This window comes from Acartia tonsa, chromosome 4 (assembly GCF_053477335.1).
Source record: "Acartia tonsa isolate MP-2025a chromosome 4, ASM5347733v1, whole genome shotgun sequence".
Taxonomy (NCBI): domain Eukaryota; kingdom Metazoa; phylum Arthropoda; class Copepoda; order Calanoida; family Acartiidae; genus Acartia; species Acartia tonsa.
This window is the reverse complement of record NC_137263.1, coordinates 54,597,559-54,616,842: the sequence shown is the minus strand read 5'-3', so window position 1 is coordinate 54,616,842 and position 19,284 is coordinate 54,597,559. Positions and strand designations below refer to the sequence as shown.

At 33.1% G+C, this 19,284-nt stretch overlaps 1 protein-coding gene across 1 annotated transcript; it reads right to left on the bottom strand.

Annotated features, from left to right (window-relative positions):
* Positions 1-899: 899 nt before the first annotated feature.
* LOC145317808 (uncharacterized) lies at positions 900-18,673 on the bottom strand. The gene is made up of 8 exons (XM_080159075.1): positions 18,659-18,673; positions 17,056-17,166; positions 7,166-7,243; positions 6,408-6,492; positions 4,610-4,715; positions 3,727-3,866; positions 3,187-3,270; positions 900-1,977 (listed from the first exon to the last, which is right to left on the bottom strand). The coding sequence occupies exons 1-8, from the start codon at positions 18,670-18,672 to the stop codon at positions 1,915-1,917; spliced, it is 681 nt and encodes a 226-aa protein (XP_080015201.1). The 5' UTR covers position 18,673; the 3' UTR covers positions 900-1,914.
* Positions 18,674-19,284: the final 611 nt, after the last annotated feature.

Genomic DNA, 19,284 nt, shown 5'->3' with positions numbered 1-19,284 from the left:
GCAGATGTAAACCATAGCTTGGAACCATATTCAGACTTTTCTCAGCTAAGCCGGAATTAGCAATTTTAAACATTGCGACTGGTTAACAATCAAAACGACAATTTGTAGAGCATTGTGCAATAACCATTGAGAATTTTTATTAACAGGGCAGGTTTAAAGCAGTATTGTTGGCATTCTAGATTTATTTTCAATGATACGAGTAAAGTATAAAATTGTACTATACTGTATTGAATTTATAAATGTAGTACTGCAGTAATATCTCATCTCACCCCCTCCCCTTTTCTGCCAGAAGGACCATTTTTATTTTTATACAAGTAAAATATTTTCTCGTATTCATTCGAATCCGGTGGATAGGAACCGGTTCTCATCCATACGAAAAAACTATGTCTAGCATCGTATTATATCCAGCTTTCTACGAATATAAAAATGTACAACCATAAGAATAAAACCAGTTTTTTTAGCCCGTGCCTTCGGCACCTCGGGGCTAAAAAACTAGTTTTAATCTCATAATTGTACTTTCTATATCCGCGGAAAGCCGTTTATAATACGATGCGAGAAATAACTATTCTTTAAACTTTTAGTATCTTGCTTATTTTAGAGCATATTTTTATACAACAATTTGAGGAATTCTTTTGCAAAGTCGGGCCAATTTCCGGACCATAATCGGTCGAGGGGCGGGGAGGGGCTTATTTTCTCGGCCCATATTAGAGCTAGAGGGCTTAACAATTCTGTGTGTCTCCTGTTTTATAAAGAATTTCCGACTATAAGTCAGTCAAAGCCACATTTTGCTTCCTTTACACTTTAATTCAACAACCTTTGTTTTTGGTCCTTTTTTTACTTAATGTAATGCATCATCTTTGTGAACGAACCGAATTTGAAACAATAAAATACTCATAAAACAATTTATAACAAATATCTTTATTACTAATTAGTTCAAAATTAGTTTTTTATTTCAAATTTTAACATTCTAGTGCAATTAAATAAATAAGTTAGTAATGAAACATTTAACAATATATACAAAATTATGTTATGTTAAAGAACATGTGTTCAGGATCAGTTGCAGTTTACGGTTAAATGTTCCTGGAATCGATCATTTCTAGAAAATGTGAAAAATAAAGGATGCTAGCGGTCAAACTGCTAGTTGCCAGCGGTTACTTAACCTTCTAGAAGCACATCTTTTTCACCGGCCCCCAAAAAAGCCTTTAAATGATCTGGAATTATCCAAAATATACATATCTCGCAGCAAATGTAAATGGGCGAAAAATACCTATTTTCTGCGTGCTTTCTTTAGCCACTCGCTCTATATGCCTTTAGAGATCTTGGCTATTTTTATCATACATTTTTGTACCGATGTGATAACATGTACGTTCATATGTTTGACAGCTTGAAGCCTTCAAAGTTCTTAATTTATTGAAGAAAAAGATCTTTTCCAGCTACATTTTACCATGACCTACACCAGGTCCAATGATTAAGTGGCGGATAAAACTAACACCACAAAAATGAAAATCAAGTGAAAAACTTTGAGATTTCTGAAAAATATTACATTTTTAGGCGTTGTTTTTTTTAATATTGAAAAAAATATTTTCTGAAATGATTATTGGCAAGCTTCTGAATCTGTATGAGTATTTTTGGATGTTTAAGCTTGATGATAGTCTATTAATTATTTTAAGTTAAATTAAAATTTACATGGAGTTAAATAATGATGAGTATTCTTTAAAATTAGGGATTCCAAGAAAAAAAGAATAAAATTTGAAGTATAATGTACAAAATTTTGAATGAGTTAAGCTAAATATTATTTGCTTACTGAGACAGTAATTTTTCAATTGGAAAGCAATTGACATACCCCTGCTTAGTTTAAATTATTATCCCTTTTATTGATTTTTTAATATCTTTGGTATGATGTGAGTGATTTGTTTATCGTTCATGCTGAGGCAGTCCCTTGTATTTTCCCCCCTTTCTTGATCCAAGCTCCAAAATCTAAAAAAATAACAATAATAGATTTAGTGAAAAATAAGAAATAGCTGTATTAGAAATAATGGACCAGGCTAGCCATACAAAACAATGTGATAATACTTGACCAGTCTAACTATATTTTTGCTGAAAACTGGACTAGTCTAACCACACATAATCCTGTCAGAAATACTGGACCAGTCTAACCACATACAAATATGTGAGACATACTGGACCAGTCTAACCACACATAACCCTGTGAGAAATACTGGACCAGGCTAACCACACATGAACTGTGAGAAATAATGGAACAGGATAACCACACATAATCCTGTGAAAAATACTGGACCAGTCTAACCACACATAACCCTGTGAGAAATACTGGACCAGTCTAACCACACACAACCCTGTGAGAAATACTGCACCAGGCTAACCACACATAACTCAATGAGAAATACTGGACCAGTCTAACCACACATAACCCAAGTATGATAAATATTACCTGTTCAGCTCCATCTCCATATCCCTGTGAGAAATACTGGACCAGGCTAACCACACATAACCCAGGTATAATATATATTATGTTACCTGTTCTGCTCCATCTCCATAGCCCTGTGAGAAATACTGAACCAGGCTAACCACACATAAACCTGTGAGAAACACTGGACCAGGCTAACAACACATAACCCTGTGAGAAATACTGGACCAGGCTAATCACACATAACCCTGTGAGAAATACTGGACTAGTCTAACAACACATAACCCAGGTATAATATAAAATCATACCTGTTCAGCTCCATCTCCATAGCCCTGTGAGAAATACTGGATCAGTCTAACCACACATAACCCTGTAAGAAATACTGGGCCAGGCTAACCACACATAACCCTGTGAGAAATACTGGACCAGACTAACCACACACAATCCTGTGAGAAATACTGGACCAGTCTAACCACACATAACCCAAGTATGATATAAATATTACCTGTTTAGCTCCATCTAAATAACCCTGTGAGAAATACTGGACCAGGCTAACCACACATATAACCCAGGTAAAGTATAAAATATTACCTGTTCAGCTTCATCTCCATAGCCCTGTGAGAAATACTGGAACAGGCTAACCACACATAACCCAGGTATAATATAAAATATTACCTGTTCAGCTCCATCTCCATAAACCTATGAGAAATACTGGACCAGGCTAACCACACATACCAAGGTATAGTATAAAATATTACCTGTTCAGCTCCATCTCCATAGCCCTGTGAGAAATATTGGAACAGGCTAACAACACACAACCACAAGTAGAAGGCTATGATACTCTGAAATTAAAAAAAATGTATTAAGAAATAAAAACTTTGTGGCAGATTTTTTTATTATTTTTGAAATGTTACCTCCACCCTCCCAAAATAAATCTTCCTTTATTTTATAGTCTTCCTTTTTTTCTCTTTCCGTGTAAAACCTAATTTTAGAATGGGTCGACTTTACCACTTCCCACGATGCCCTGACAGGCCTCTAGTAGCGTAGCCGCTAGCTATACATAGATATTTGAAAATAATTATAATAAAATAATAGGATAATGTTTGTCTGTCTCTACCGAAGGATTTCATTAACCGCCGAGCCGATATGGTTCCCCTTACAGTGTAGCTTCTCATAGGTCCGGGGCAGGTTTGATGCTATTTGGGGAATGGTACCACAGCCCCCCTCACAAGAAAAAAAACCTTACTAACTCCTAACATATGACAGCGCAGTCGCTAGTAAATAATAAATAAACTAACCTCTGTAATAGCAATGATAAGGAAGATAAGTGAGATAATTGAGACACCGAAGAGAACAGTTGAGAGGACCATACCAACAATGTAGGCAATGATGAATACAAGAGTAGCCACGAGCCAGGGCAGCAACAACCAACGCTTAGCTGAAAATAAAATTAGAATTAAAATCAAACTTTTATATTTTCTAAAGTAACTGCGACGATTTTCTAAACTTAACTTAACCTATCCTAACCAAAAATAAGCACCAAAATAGTTTGTGGTCAATATGATGAGATTTGAGGAAAACCGCCGTATCTTATCCGTATTCAAGGAAACACGCAATAAACAATGGATATTGTATACGTGGATATATATTTACAGAGAAACATTTGTCGTCAATATAAGTTGCTTACAAGAACCTCATTTTTGGTCGGTTCATACATCCAGTAGAAGGGAAGGGGATGGGGTTAATGGGTTGGATAGGGAATATCATTATTTTAGCCAGCTGTAAGTATCAATTTATAGGACTGCATGAAAATCTGATTGCAGCATCCAAGTAATTATATATCGATTCAATTAATACACATTTTGATACCTTTGATACTATCATACATGAGCATGATAGAGGTGAGGAAGTAGAGAACTAGGAGAATAATACTAACAATATTAATACCTTTGATACTACCATACATGAGCATGATAGAGGTGAGGAAGTACAGAACTAGAAGAATAATACAAACAATATTGATACCTTTGATACTACCATACATGAGCATGATAGAGGTGAGGAAGTAGAGAATTAGGAGAATAATACAAACAATATTAATACCTTTGATACTACCATACATGAGCATGATAGAGGTGAGGAAGTAGAGAACTAGAAGAATAATACAAACAATATTGATACCTTTGATACTACCATACATGAGCATGATAGAGGTGAGGAAGTAGAGGACCAGGAGAATAATACAAACAATAAAGAAAACAAGCATGGCATCGCGCAGACGTTCAACCTAAAAAAGAGAAAAAATAAGAATTATTTTTCTATTATGGCTGGGTATTTTGTCAAGAAAATTCAGAGGTCTAGCTTTAATAGCAGCTGAGTAAATCTCATTTCCCACATAGCGTTACGGACTGCCAAACTGACGGACGTACATACATACTGAATTAAAGAGTAGCTTCGCTACTAAAATTGCATATTTATGAAAGTAAAAAAAATTTAGAAAAGTCTATGGTTGACATTTAATATTGAAAATAATGCAGAATTTTTCAAATGATTTCTAGAATTTTAATATGTACTTATCAGTTCATTTATAATAAATAATATATATTTACATCCCTACAAAGTCTCTGTACATGATAAAAAAGAACTATATGTCCTTATAATCAAATATGTACACAATTATATTGTCAGGGTGGTGTACACCCCCCTGACAAAATAAGGCGGGGACTTTGGGATCAATAAAATTTTGATTTAAAAAAATTCAAATCAGATTCGGTTCGGTTCAGTGGTTAGCAAGATTTTAACGGACAGGCAAGAAACCTTATTACATTATACAACTAGCGATTTCTCTTGGGAGGGAGGAGGTACCCCCCACCATATAGCTATAAACCTTCCCAGGACAGATGAGAAGCTACACTGTAAAGGAGAACTGCATCGGTTCAGCGGGTACAGAGATCTTTTGGTACAGACACACACATATAGATCCTGTTACTTTATTGTAAAAATAATAATATTCCAAGATATAATTGTATGTTTTAGCAAAACTTTTACTTATAGGAGGATTTTTTTCACTCTAGGTAAGGAAAATACTTTAAATTTAACTTTGATGTGACGCAGGAATAAAGATTTCAAACATGCAATCACAATTACAATTACAAAATCATATTTCATATTTTTGGAGATTTTTAATGCCTTTTTCAAGCGAATATTTTCTATTAAACCTACCCTTTAATTTGAATTTTTAAGATAAGGTATATTTTTCTAGGTATTTATCTTGCATGGGAGGGTCGAGAGATCTTCCGCAAAATGTTTTAACATTTCCTGGACATAAAAGAAGCTTTACTGTAAAGGAGAAAAAACCATATCGGTTCAGTGGTTAGCGAGATTCTACACAGACATAAGTTAAGGATACATATTATTGGTTAGATTTACTTTATAGCAAACTACGTTAAATTAAAAGACTCGAAAATGCTAAAATGTTTGAGGTTCTTATTCACCATAAGAAAATTAAAAACTAAAAGCTATCGTGGGAAACTTAAAGCTATCGTGGGACACTAAGCGCCAAAGTAGGAAACTAAAAGCTAGCGTGGGAAACTAAAAGCTAGCGTGGGAAACTAAAAGCTAGCATTGGAAACTATGTTGGGTTGGAAACTAAACTGAAAGCTATCGTGGGAAACATAAAGCTAGCGTGGGAAACTTAAAGCTAGCCTGGGAAACTTAAAGCTATCGTGGAAAACTAAAAGATAGCGTGAGAAACTAAAAGCTAGCATTGGAAACTAAAAGCTAGCATATGAAACTAAAAGCCAGCGTGGGAAACTAAAAGCTATCGTGGGAAACTAAAAGATAGCGAGGGAAACTAAAAGCTAGCCTGGGAAACTTAAAGCCAGCGTGGGAAACTAAAAGCTAGCTTGGGAAACTAAAAGCTATCATGGGAAACTAGAAGCTAACATGGGAAACTAAAGGCTAGCGTGAGAAAGTTTACCTGTGGATCATCGTCATCTGGAAGGACAGCAGCTTTTTCTTCATCTCCGGCCAGAGAGGTCACTGTGCTCCAGAAATCTTGGTCACTAAAATTTAACAAACATCTAAAGAACTAACTTTTGTGATTTTCAAAAAAAAATAGCTAGTCGGTGTTTTTAGTAAGTAGTACATGTAAAATGATCCATAGAATTAAGATATGCAATCGTGTTTTTGTAGACGTCTTATTTTTGAAGTAATTTAAGTTTTTAAAACGCAAAAAAAGAAGAAAATTATCATTATAAACAAAATAAGTAAGATCTTTAATTTGACACCTTACTTTATGAATTTTGTTGAGTAATTATTGAAAAAAATCTATTTTGTTGAAGCCCGTTGATTCAAAACGTTGAACTTTGGGAGCTCATCCCGAATGGGTTAAAAAAATCACAAAAGTTAGGATACGTTCTTTTTATGATAGAGATTCTTTAAGGCTCTTTTAACTATTTTGCCTCATACGTTTTCGCCTGTCCATTTTGATCTTTTTTTTATAAATGATAACTATTATCTTCTACACTCGTTCAGTTGAATAATATATTTTGTCTATATTAATTCTAGTTGTTGCAATGTAGTATTATTTTGTGATTGTTATTCTAATATTCGTGGGAAATTTCTGAAATACGATGCTATACATAACTTTTCAGAATGGCTTAGAACCGTTTCTAATCCAACGGATGTTGCTCAGTTTCTAAGCCATACTGGAAAAACATATCTAAAAAAACTTACACGAATGGGTTTGTAGAATTCTGAGCGCCACGACCATATCTGTTGAGCATATGCACAGTTACTTTGGCAAGGAAATTCCTAAAACAATTACAAAATCATTTTATTTCAATGGATGTACAGGGTCATTCAAGAGAAATGATTTAAAAAAAAACTTAATTATGCATAGAAAATAAAACAATTATGTAAAATCCTTTATATATTTGGAAAACCTATTATGAGACATTTATGTTTCAAATATTTCAAAATGATTATTTCAACAAATTATATCCTAAAAACTGGTTTTTCCAAAGGCCTTTTTTTCGAAGATTTATTGATTTAAAGGGTGTGCAAAAATACACAAATTTTTTAAATTCAAATTGCTTGGCTTGTGTTAATAGTAGAAAAATGTTGCGCATATCGTTGGAATCGTCATAAGCTCTAATTTTTGAAAATATAAGACCCGTTTTTGTGCTTTTTATAGTTTAGGAGCTACGTTGAAAAATTTGAGAAAAAGGTTGAAAAGTTTAAAGAAATTGGAACATTTTACCTCGTAGCTCCTATACCATGCGTAGCACTGGAAAGGTTTTCATATGTTAGAAAAATAGAGCTTATGACGATTCTAACGATATGCATAACATTTTTCTACTATTAACACAAGCCAAGCAATTTGAATTTTAAAAAGGTGCACATTTTTTTACAACCTTTAAATCAATAAATCTTCGAAAAAAAGGCCTTTGGAAAAACCGGTTTTTAGGACATGATTTGTTGAAATAATCATTTTCAAATATTTGAAACATAAATGTCTCATAATATGTTTTCCAAATATATAAAGGATTTTACATAATTGTTTTATTTTCTATGCATAATTAAGTTTTAAAAAAAATCATTTCTCTTGAATGACCCTGTAGAATATATGTGAATACTGTAACAGGGGGGAAATTGTCATCAATTTAGCTTGCTAACATGGAACTCATTTATTGTTTAGTTCGTTCATCCAGGTGGCAGGGGAGGGGAGGGGGTAAAAGAAGAAGAAGGGGGAAATTGTTATTTTAGTCCGCTGCGTGTTTCATTCTATTAGAGAACATGGAAATCTGGTGTAAGATTTAGGAATTAATATATGCATTTTTATATTCAACCGCAAGCAAATTTTTGGAGATAGAACAAGCTAGAAATTACATCCCATTTTAGTCAACATATTTGTAATTGGATAAAATCAAAATTACAATTTAAACCACACTGTGTCAATATATTTATTGAATTTATAGTTTCTTCATTCTCTTTGCTTGTATATTTCTATATTTATGCGAATAATTACAACAACAAAAAACGTCAAAATGTAATTTTTAGCAAAAACACCCACAATTTATTAAGTGAATTTTTAGTGAATTTTGAGGTGGAGTCTAAAAGGGTCCTGAATGTAATTTGGTCTATCTCAAAAAACGCAAACTCAGTAATGTGCGACATTTTTAATGAATTAAATTAATCAACTTTTTTTTAAAGAAAGCTTTTCTATAATCACTAAAAGTTTAGCTTTTGTATAGTTGAGGTTGGTCCGCCTTTCTGTTGGTAACAATTATCGCTTATTGTTAATAAAAAATCCTTGCGTCCATGAACACTTTTTAATAACATTTTTTATGATACTTGTGTAAATAAAAAAAGCTTATAAATGGTCCGTTGGTTGATCTGTTCATAACGGATAGCTTTTATTGTCATTAGGAATTTTAGAGTTGTCTTATTGATTTCCAACGTAGTAGTAGGGTGCCTGTACGATATAAAAAGTCAACCAGAAATTCCAGACGTTCATTATAAAATGCAAATTTTTTCTTTTTGACAACATTTTTTATGATTTTATGATTGGGGTTGGGGTTGCGTTCAACGCTACCCTCTATTATCTCATTTCCTATTAGAGCTAGAGGGCTAAAAAAAAAATCTGCAGGTCCCCTGTTTGATAATGAATTTCTGACCTCAAGTGAATCAAAGTCAATTTTCGCTTCCTTCACCCTTTTATTAACCAACCTTTGTTTTTAAGTCCTTTTCTACTTAAAAATTTCAAACAGCTGTAATTTTTTTATTTTTGTAGCAAGAAGAACAATTTTTTTGCAGAAAATGTTTATCTTTAAGTAAATTTTATATTAGAAATATCAAAACATAAATTCTAGCGGCCGCAGCTGTACTTGGTAGCTGCAAGCCGCCGCAGTCGGCGGAAAATGTTGGCGGATCTTTATAAAATTTTAATACATTATGTAGACATGTAAGAAAAGCAATTTGAAGTCTCTAAGTCAAAAATTGCGGTCACAGGAGTCTTTTAAAGATTTCTGGAGACCTGGAGGATCAGGACCTGAAGGATCATACCTGAAACCTGAAATTGACTTGAACACCTGTATTTCATCTGAGGATGTATCACTAGAGGATATTTCAGTATTTTGGTAAGATAAAATGCTTTGTTTAAGTCACAAAAATATATTTGCTTTTTACCTGGATGAAATTTCCAGGTTTGCTGGCATCCTGTTCCCGCCAGGATGGAGATATTCAAAAAGTTTTAACTATCAGATATGTGTCATACCCCTACTTATAAGAGTCATACTTATAAGTTAAGGGTTAACAGTCGGGCCCCTTTTCAGACCCTAATCTGTAGGAAGGGAGGGGGGGGGGGGGTGGCATGAACACCCTTGCTTTTATTTCAGCTCTTTTCAGAGCTAGAGTCCTAAAAAGAATTATGCAAGGCCACTGTTTAATAATGAATTTAGACTATAAGTCAGTCAAAGTATTTTTTTTATTTTTAAGGTAGAAAAGCAAATATTTAAGAAAATGTTTATCTTAATTATACTTATAATTCATATAGGGATTTACTGAAAGAGGGTATTTAGTATCTTTGTAAGGTAAATTCTTTGTTTAAGTCTCTGGTATATGTTATATCCATATGTATTAAGTCACTTATTTATGGTTTTCAATCTTTTACACATGAAAAACTGAAGGGGGGGGGGGTGGGCATTTAATAACATAATAAAATTTCATTATGATCTGCCAAAGTATACCTGATGACTGCGGCAGCTGGCAGCTGCCAAGTACAGCTGTGCCCGCCAAAATTTATGTTTTGAGATTTGTAATACAAAATTTACATAAAGATAACATTTTCTGAAGAAAAAAAATAGTTTTCTAGCTTCAAAATTAAGAAAATGGCAGCCTTTTAAAATTGTTTAATAAAAAAGGACCTAAAAACAAAGATTGTTAAATAAAAGGGTGAAGGAAGCTGAAATTGACTTTGACTCACTTTTAGTTGGAAATTTTCTTAGCTCTCTAGCTCTAATAGGAGCTGAGATAATAAGAGGGGGGGGGCGTTGCACCCCCCCCCCTCCCCCCCCCCCCCCGACTAATAGGCGCAGCAAGGGGCCTTACTTTTAAGGGTTAAGGATGATAAGAACAAAGGGTTATCATTATCAAGAAATGAAGAAATATGTGAAATAAGAAAAAGTTACTTGCCCTGTCATCTACAGATACCTTACAATGATGGAAAATTCAATTTTAATACCCTTATTTACTGAAGTTTTTAAAATCAGACCACAAAAGATACAATCGGGAAATGTGAAAAATATAAAAATAGCCAAAAAAAACCTATTAAAGATTTAATCTAAAAATACTAAAATCGCTTAGATATTGAAAAAATAAAATTAATAGGAAATTTTAACATGTCTAGATTAACAATAAGAGCTGCTTGTAACGTACAAAAGTACAAACGTACAAACTGACATACAGACGTAAGGAGGGACTGATCCCAATTATAGAATGGCTTCGCTTTCAAAATTATCTATTTTACCTTTTCTTATCATAAAATTGTAAGTAATGTATCTATTAAATAACAAATTAAATGGTGGGTTCATTTCCCCCTTTTTGTTTGACTATAAGTAGAGCCCCCAGTCTTGTCTTTGTTCCCATGAAAAGGTAATAAAGTACATATTAATATTTTTAATGAAAAATGTTATTGCATAATAATAGTTACCCGAAATTCCGTATCATAATAAACAAATAATTTTGTAACTTATAATGTTTTTTTATCATATACTTCCTTTTTTTCATCTCTTTATTTTTGAAAAATTTACGTTATTTCTTGTTGGGAAAATTATAAAAAAAATTGTTTTAATTTAAGCTTTTCTAAATTAAGATTTTATTTCATCAATATTACCTACAGTTTAATTGAAAAAGAATAGGTAATAAATTAATAATTAAAAATGTTTTGGTTGATTTTTTCATTTCAATTAAAACACCTTTTCTCCTTTTCCCACTGTTCTACATGCATAGTTTGAAATAGATAGAACAATAATGGACAGACGGAGCAATCTTAATTGTAGAAAAGCTTCGATTATAACAAGGATTTCATATTTAAACATGTGAAGCTTATTAAATTAGACTGCCTGATAAGCGAACTCTTTAAAACTAGGAATATTGTTGAGAAAAATAGATATATTTTGACTTAAGTCCATGCTCCTAGCTAGTACCTCTTTAAAATACCTATTCTAATATGACTAAATCTAACCTAACCTAAATTAATTGTTGTCCAATTAGGTTTTAGGATTTTATCTTATATTATAAAGCTTGATAATAGAAATTCTTTGTATTATAACATAATGCCTGACCTACAGTAAAACAATTATGACAACATCCATAAAAGAGAAGCTCCATAACAGTAGGACAAACGAACATAAACCCTTGAGTGTCAGAACTAAATAAGCAGAAGAATATAAATGTATATTTGTCAACAAAATTGTAGGCAAAACTGCTAAAATACAGACACTGTTTAAGGACATACTTACATTTTTAGGACTTGATTTTGGAGATGCTTCGCTTATAACATTATACCTAGATGTAATAGGAAACGGTATTAAAACAAGGATGACAACATACATAAAAGTGAAGCACTGAAACGGTAGGACAAACGGACGTGAACACCTATATAGTGTCAGACCTGAATAATTAGATTATAAATGTATAAGAGTCGGAGCAAAATTGTAAGTAAATTTGTTGAAAAACTGCTTTATACAGGATAATGTTTATGGACATATTTACATATTTAAAACTTGATTATAGAGTTGCTTTGCTTATAATATTATACTTTGTTGTCCTAGGAATCAATATACCAAAAATTAGATCAATCGGATGATTAGATCACATAAACATTTGTTGTTAAACAAGGATGACAACATCCATAAAAGCGAAGCACTGAAACAGTAGGACAAACGGACATTAACACTTGTATAGTGTCAGAACTGAATAATCATAATATAAATGTATAAGAGTCAAAGCAAAATTGTAAGTGAATTTGTTGAAAAACTGCTTGATTCAGAATAATGTCAGGACATACATACATTTTTAGGACTTGATTATAGAGTTGCTTTGCTTATTACATTATACTTTGTTGTCCCAGGAATCAATATACCAAAAATCAGATCAATCGGATGATTAGACCACATAAAAATTAGTTGTTAAAAAAGTAAAAAAATCTTTATGTTTAAAATGGACGTACGGACATTTTTGTGATAATAATAGATTTGCTACGCTTTCTAAATCGTACCTAACTATTAAAGAAATTACCATGCAAAATTTAAAATCGATAGGTCAATTCTAACATGCCTAAATTAACGAAAAAAACCATCCGTTACGGACGAACAAACCGACCATAATTATAGAAAAGCTTTGCTTTTAAAAAGTAGAAAAATCATTATGTTTAAAATGGACGTACGGAAATTTTGGTAATGATTATAGAGTTGCTACGCTTTCTAAATCGTACTTAACTACTAAAGGAATCACCATGCAAAATTTGAAATCAATAGGACAATTCTAACTTGCCTAAATTAACGAAAAAAGCTATCCGTTATGGACGGACGTACGGACAGACTGACCCTAATTATAGAAAAGCTTCGCTTTTAAAAATCAGATATAAAGATTGATTATAAGATATAAAAAATAACATTAAAAAGGTTGGACGTGCGGACTTTCTAGTAAGGATTATAGAGTTGCTACGCTTCATAAATCTTTACTTAACTGTTATAGGAATTATCATGCAAAGTTTGAAATCGCTAGGACAATTCTAACATGTCTAAATTAACAAAAAGAGCTAACCGTTACGGACGGACTGACGGACAGACTGGCTTTAATTATAGAAAAGCCTCGCTTTTAAAAACAAACAATAAACTACCCCGCCTTTTTGTCAAGAGTTTTGTAAAATTAGGGTCGGTCCGTCCGTAATGGTTAGCTCTTTTAATTTCTGGTTAATTTCAGCATGTTAGAATTGTCCCATCGATATCAAACTTTGCATGATGATTCCCATGACAGGTACAATTTATAAAGCTTAGCATTTTGACAACATGTTGTTGTATAATATGCTTCTCTATAAGAGTTATTGTTTTAAATAGTTAAAATAGTTAAAACCTTCCCTGGACTAATAAGAAGCTACAGACAAAAAAGCTTACTACTTTATACAATAGGATACATCTGTGCTTCGCTAATAATGGATGTTGTCATCTTTGTTAATTGTGAATTAACATTCTTAGTAGCGAAGCTACTCTATAATTTGAAATGTCCGTCTGTCCATCTGTCCGTATGTCTTAGTTTGGGGGAAACATGATTTTCTCGGCTCCTATAAAAGATAAAAGGCTGAAACTTCTTGTCAACATTCTTATACTTGATTATTAGTAGCGAAGCTACTCTATAATTTAAAATGTCCGTCTGTCCTTATGTCCGTCTGTCTGTATGTATTAGTTTAAGGAAAACGTGATTTTCTCGGCTCCTATAAAAAATAAAAGGCTGAAACTTTTTTTCAACATTATTATACTTGATTATCGATTTGCATTAATTATTACATTGTTCCTAAACGTCCTAAAAATCAACGTTTTAAAAATCATGTTTGAAAGTGACATACAGACATTTGTTAAAGATTATATAGAGTTTTTTAGAGTTGCTACGACCTATAAATAATGCATTAAGATTAAGAATGATAATACAAATTTTGAAATTCATAGGGTAATTCTAGCATGCCTAAATTAATTATCGGCGTTTTTTTCTAGCTAGGCAGGCAAGGGGGCCGAGCGCTGCGGCTAGGCAGGCAAGGGGGCAGAGTGCTGCAGCTAGGCAGGCAAGAGGGCCGAGCGCTGCGGCTAGGCAGACTAGGGAGCCGAGCGCTGCGGGCTTAGAGCGGACAAAGTAACCATAATTTTAGAAAAGCTTCGCTTCAAAAGATTCATAATGATATTAATTTTTCTATTCATTGTCCTCTTTCAATATTAATGCGATATTCTTAAATATCGTATTCCCATTATTATTAAATTTTCTTTAAAAAAATAGCTCATAACTTTTTAATAGAAAGTTTGCCCATTTCTCCATAAAGTGTTATCACACTATTATATTCGTGTTCCCCACCCAACTATAAATTCCAAGTACACCTCTCATAGTACAAAACTGTATAAAAAGTCGTCAAAAAAGGAACACGTAAAAATTCAAGATATCTGACAGTACAAGCAGGACATTCAGGACCCTTTTAGACTCCACCAATTTTGATTGGTCGGTTCATAAGGTTAAGAGTTCATACGTTTCAACCACTTATTGCAATCTACAGAATGGGTAATTTTGTATATTTCATCATTGGGATGTACATCAATTTATCGGCCATTGTCTTATCCCTTAAGATCCCTGCTACAAATTACAAGTTAAGAGTACATCTCATCTCTTGCATAAATTTTTGCAATATTTTCTAAAAATACTTTCTTTACAATTATGGATTTATTGATAGTTGGATGTTGCATCAGATTTTCATGTTCTCTAATAAAGTAAAACTCTTAGCGGGCTAATATAACGGTACCCCTCATGCACCCCCATTACCCGATCCCCTCCCCTCCTTCTGATAAATGAACAGACCTATAAATGTGTTCAATGTTAGCATCCTAAGTTGATGACAATTATTCCCCTGTCATAATATCCACGTATATTCCATTTCCATTTTGGCAATATCTTTAGAAATCTTATATCACGACTCATATACATAAGAATTCTAAAGGGATAAGACAATGGACGACAAATTTATATACATCCCCCAAAATTATCCTTATGTATGTCGTTCATGCTACAAAAAAATATTGTTTTTCTTACTTTATAAATATAACTAGCGGCTTCGCCCCTAGCCTCTAGGGGCTTTGCCCCAGGAGGTTTGATCAACCTAATTTTTCGTATTTTAGATTTTTAAAAAAAAATTATAAAAATTTTTTTTTTTTTTGGGGGGGGGGGATATTTTTCATTTTTTGGGGGGGTTGGGGGTGTCCCACCCCCCAAGAAAATAGCTTAAAACCATCACAGGACCAGTAGGTATATTCCCTGAAGAGTAGAGCCCAATCGGTTCAGTGGTTACTGAGATCTTAAGCTTCAGACGGACAGACATCGTTCTACTTTGTATTATAGATTACTTCATGACACTGTCCGTTTGTTAATCCATATTTTTTTATGATTCGCTGGTTAAGGATGTTATCATCCTTGTTTTAGTAAGGTTTTGTGATGCAATGGTAAATATTTAGATAAAATTGTTTCTGTGTTTGTGTCAATTTTTTTTTGGAAGTCTGTCAAAAGAAAAACTTTTTTTCTTCATCTCTACTCTCTTCCACGGCGTATACAGGATTTTTACGAGGGGGTGTGGGGCTGGATTTCAAACTTATTTAGGATGCACTTGATATGCCATCTACTTAATGATTTGATTTTTCTGTCCGTGATAAATGATATTTTCTTAGGTGCTTTTTAAAAAAAATGATTAATGATAATAATCGATATATTATTACTTGGATGTTGCACGAGATTTTCATATCCTATTATATAAAGTAGTAAGCTTTTTTTGTCTGTAGCGAAGGATCTCGCTAACCGCTAAACCGATATGATTCTCCTTTAGAGTGAAGCTTCTTATAGGTCCCAGGGTGGTTTTATGCTGTTAAATTTTTATAAAAAAGTCGTTGTAAGGTTTTAAGTTATTTTTCTGCACTTTCATGTCCCTTCTAATATCCCTAGATACTTGGGACGCAACCGCTAGTACTCTGATAAAGTAATGCTCATAGCTGGCAAAATTAATGATACCCACATCCACCCCCTTTACCCCATTCCCTACTCACTCCTGCTGGATCTTCAAACTAACCAATAAGTGATATCCATGTTAGCAACCTAAATTGACGACAATTTTTCCCCTGTCATAATATCCACCTATAATATATTATTTTTTATTATCCACTGTTAAAATAAATTTATCTAAATTCGCCTCTATTTACGTCTTCAAGCCCTCCCATTTCTGACACTTTTATTGACAAAATATAAGAAAGTTGTCATCATTTTCAATAATTTTTACGAATAAAAATACGTTTGCATATTTTATATAAACTTAATAGCTATATTTAGAAATGTAGAGCTTTAGGGCCGAGAGTTTATCAACAGGAGATTACATATCTTATTAGAAATTAATGTTTAGAGCTTTTCATGAGGCATATAAATACCTTTCTATAGACACCTCAGCCAGATTTCTAACCCAATCCTAGCCAATTTGGCATGAAAAAAAGACAGACCCATCAAACATGGAGAAGTCGAATTGGACAGAGCCGCAAGTTTCCGATTTTGATGGGTCTGTATTTTTCATGCCTTATCATCTAGGATTAAGATAGAAACCTGGTTAAGGTGTCTATAGAAAGGTATTTACATGATCCATCAAAAACACTGAACGTGAACATTATAGAATCTATCTCTATACTAGAAATTTTATTTGGTAGCAAAGCTACTCCATAATTCATATCTCTCTGTTAGTCAGTCAGTAATGCTTTTCTCGGCTGCTATTTAAGATAGAGAATAAAGAAATAGACAGAGTCATTATACCCATCATCATATCTCCTCTGTCATACCTGTTTACTAGAGAGATAGCCATGGGTATGATAGAGAATAATGACATAGACAGAGTCATTATACCCATCATCAAGCCTCCAGTCGCCAGCTTCACACAACAGCAACAATTACTAAAAAAAATTTCAAGAAGCGCTGGAAACTCGAAAGTGTCATGTGTGACGTCATAAAAATACATCTAAATAGAAGGGATGAGAGGAGAAGTTGGAAAGGAAACCCCTAAAAAAGAGATGGATAATAGACGTATTTTAATGACGTCACATATGATACTTTCCAGCGTTTCGATTTTTAAATTTGCCAGTTAAATATTAATTAAAGGAAGCCTGCAATAAATACATGGCTCCATCTGCTGAAAGACTACTGAAGTTTTTTGCAGTAAAAATGACGTCATACTGGCCTACCATTAGTTAATTAAAATGTATACTCGCCTGCCATTGGTATGTAATCGCCTATCACTGGTCATTTGTATTGTATGACATTATTTTTTATAGGGAACTATAAAGAGCTTCCATTTTAAAATACCTTTAACTTTTTTGTCAAAAAAAGCTGGAGGCTTCAAATTTGGGGTATTAAGTCTACTTGTGGCAGTCTTTCAGCAGTTAGAACCTGTATTTCCTGCAGGCTTCCTTATGCATTATCCGTCAAATTTTACGATTTTTAAGAACAAAACATTAAGACAATTTATTGAAATCATTTGAAGGCTTTGATTTATACTACAAGTGTAAACATATAAAATGAACTGCTATATCTAGCTAACAGAAAACTTTAAGGCAAGGTGACTAAACGTTATTGATCGCATCTTATTTGAGACAGTTTTCCGTGGATATTAAAATTAGGAATTAAGATAAAAACCAGTTTTGTTAGCCCGGAGGGACCGGGCGAACAAAACAGGTATTAATTTAATGATTTTTATATTAATATTCGTAGAAAATTGTCTATAATACGAGGCTATGAATCATTTTTCAGTATGGCTGAGAACAGGTTCTAATCAAGAGGATATTAATAGGTTTCGAAGACAAACTGGAAAATATTTTACAATTAAAAAGGATGACAACATCCATAAAAGCGAAGCATTGAAACGGTAGGACAAACGGACATTAACACTTGTATAGTTTCTGAACTGAAAAATCGGAACATAAATGTATAAATGTCGAATCAAAATTGTAGGTAAATTTGTTGATAAACTGCTTAAAAACAGGATAATGTTTATGGACATACTTACATTTTTGGACTTGATTGCTTCGCTTATAATATTGTTCTTTGTTGTCCCAGGAATCAATATACCAAAAATCAGATCAAACGGATAATTAAAACACTTGAAAATTTGTTGTTAAAAAAGTAGAAAAATCAACATGTTTAAAATGGACGTACGGACATTCTGGTAATGATTATAGAGTTGCTACGCTTTCTAAATCGTACCCAACTACTACAGGAATCATCATGCAAAGTTTGAAATCGATAGGACAATTCTAACATGCCTAAATTAACGAATAAAAGCTATCTATCTCGGACGGAGGGACGGACGGACGGACCGACCCTAATTATAGAAAAGCTTCGCTTTTAAAAATGTTAAGGAATGAAAAAATGTCTATTTAAATACTATACCTAAAACAGGGCATTTTGTCTGAAATAATACCAAAAAATTAATATAAAAGTATATATATCCTAATATATGAAGTATTAAGATTTGTTATGTCTGAAGCTAAGCATATCGAAAATTGCGGGTCCGAATGCGTTGTGCTTTTGAAGGAAGCATTATAAATGTCTTGGGGTTGTTTTGAATATTTTCCTAACATATAACGCTTCCCCCCAGAGGCTTGAGGCGTAGCAACTAGGATAAATATTATAATATAAAGAGGTTTTCGTGAATTATCTATTAACAGTACCCTTCATTCAAAAAGGTATCTCCTTGACTTAAAAGGTAGTTATGACTCATTTTGAAAAGACCTTTATCTCACATTGACTTCGAGCTTTATATGTAGAAAAGTTATTTATCGCATCGTATCATAGACAGCTTTCTTCGGATATTAAAAAGAAAATTTATTAGATTAAAACCAGTTTTGTTAGTCCTGGGCTAACAAAACTGGTATTAATTTTATTTTAATGTTCGTAGAAGCTTGTCAGTAATACGTTGCTATACATATCTTTTCAGTGTAGCTGAGAACCGGTTCAAATCCAGCGGATATCAATCGGTTTTGAAGCCATACTAAAAAATACATATTACTTTCTTT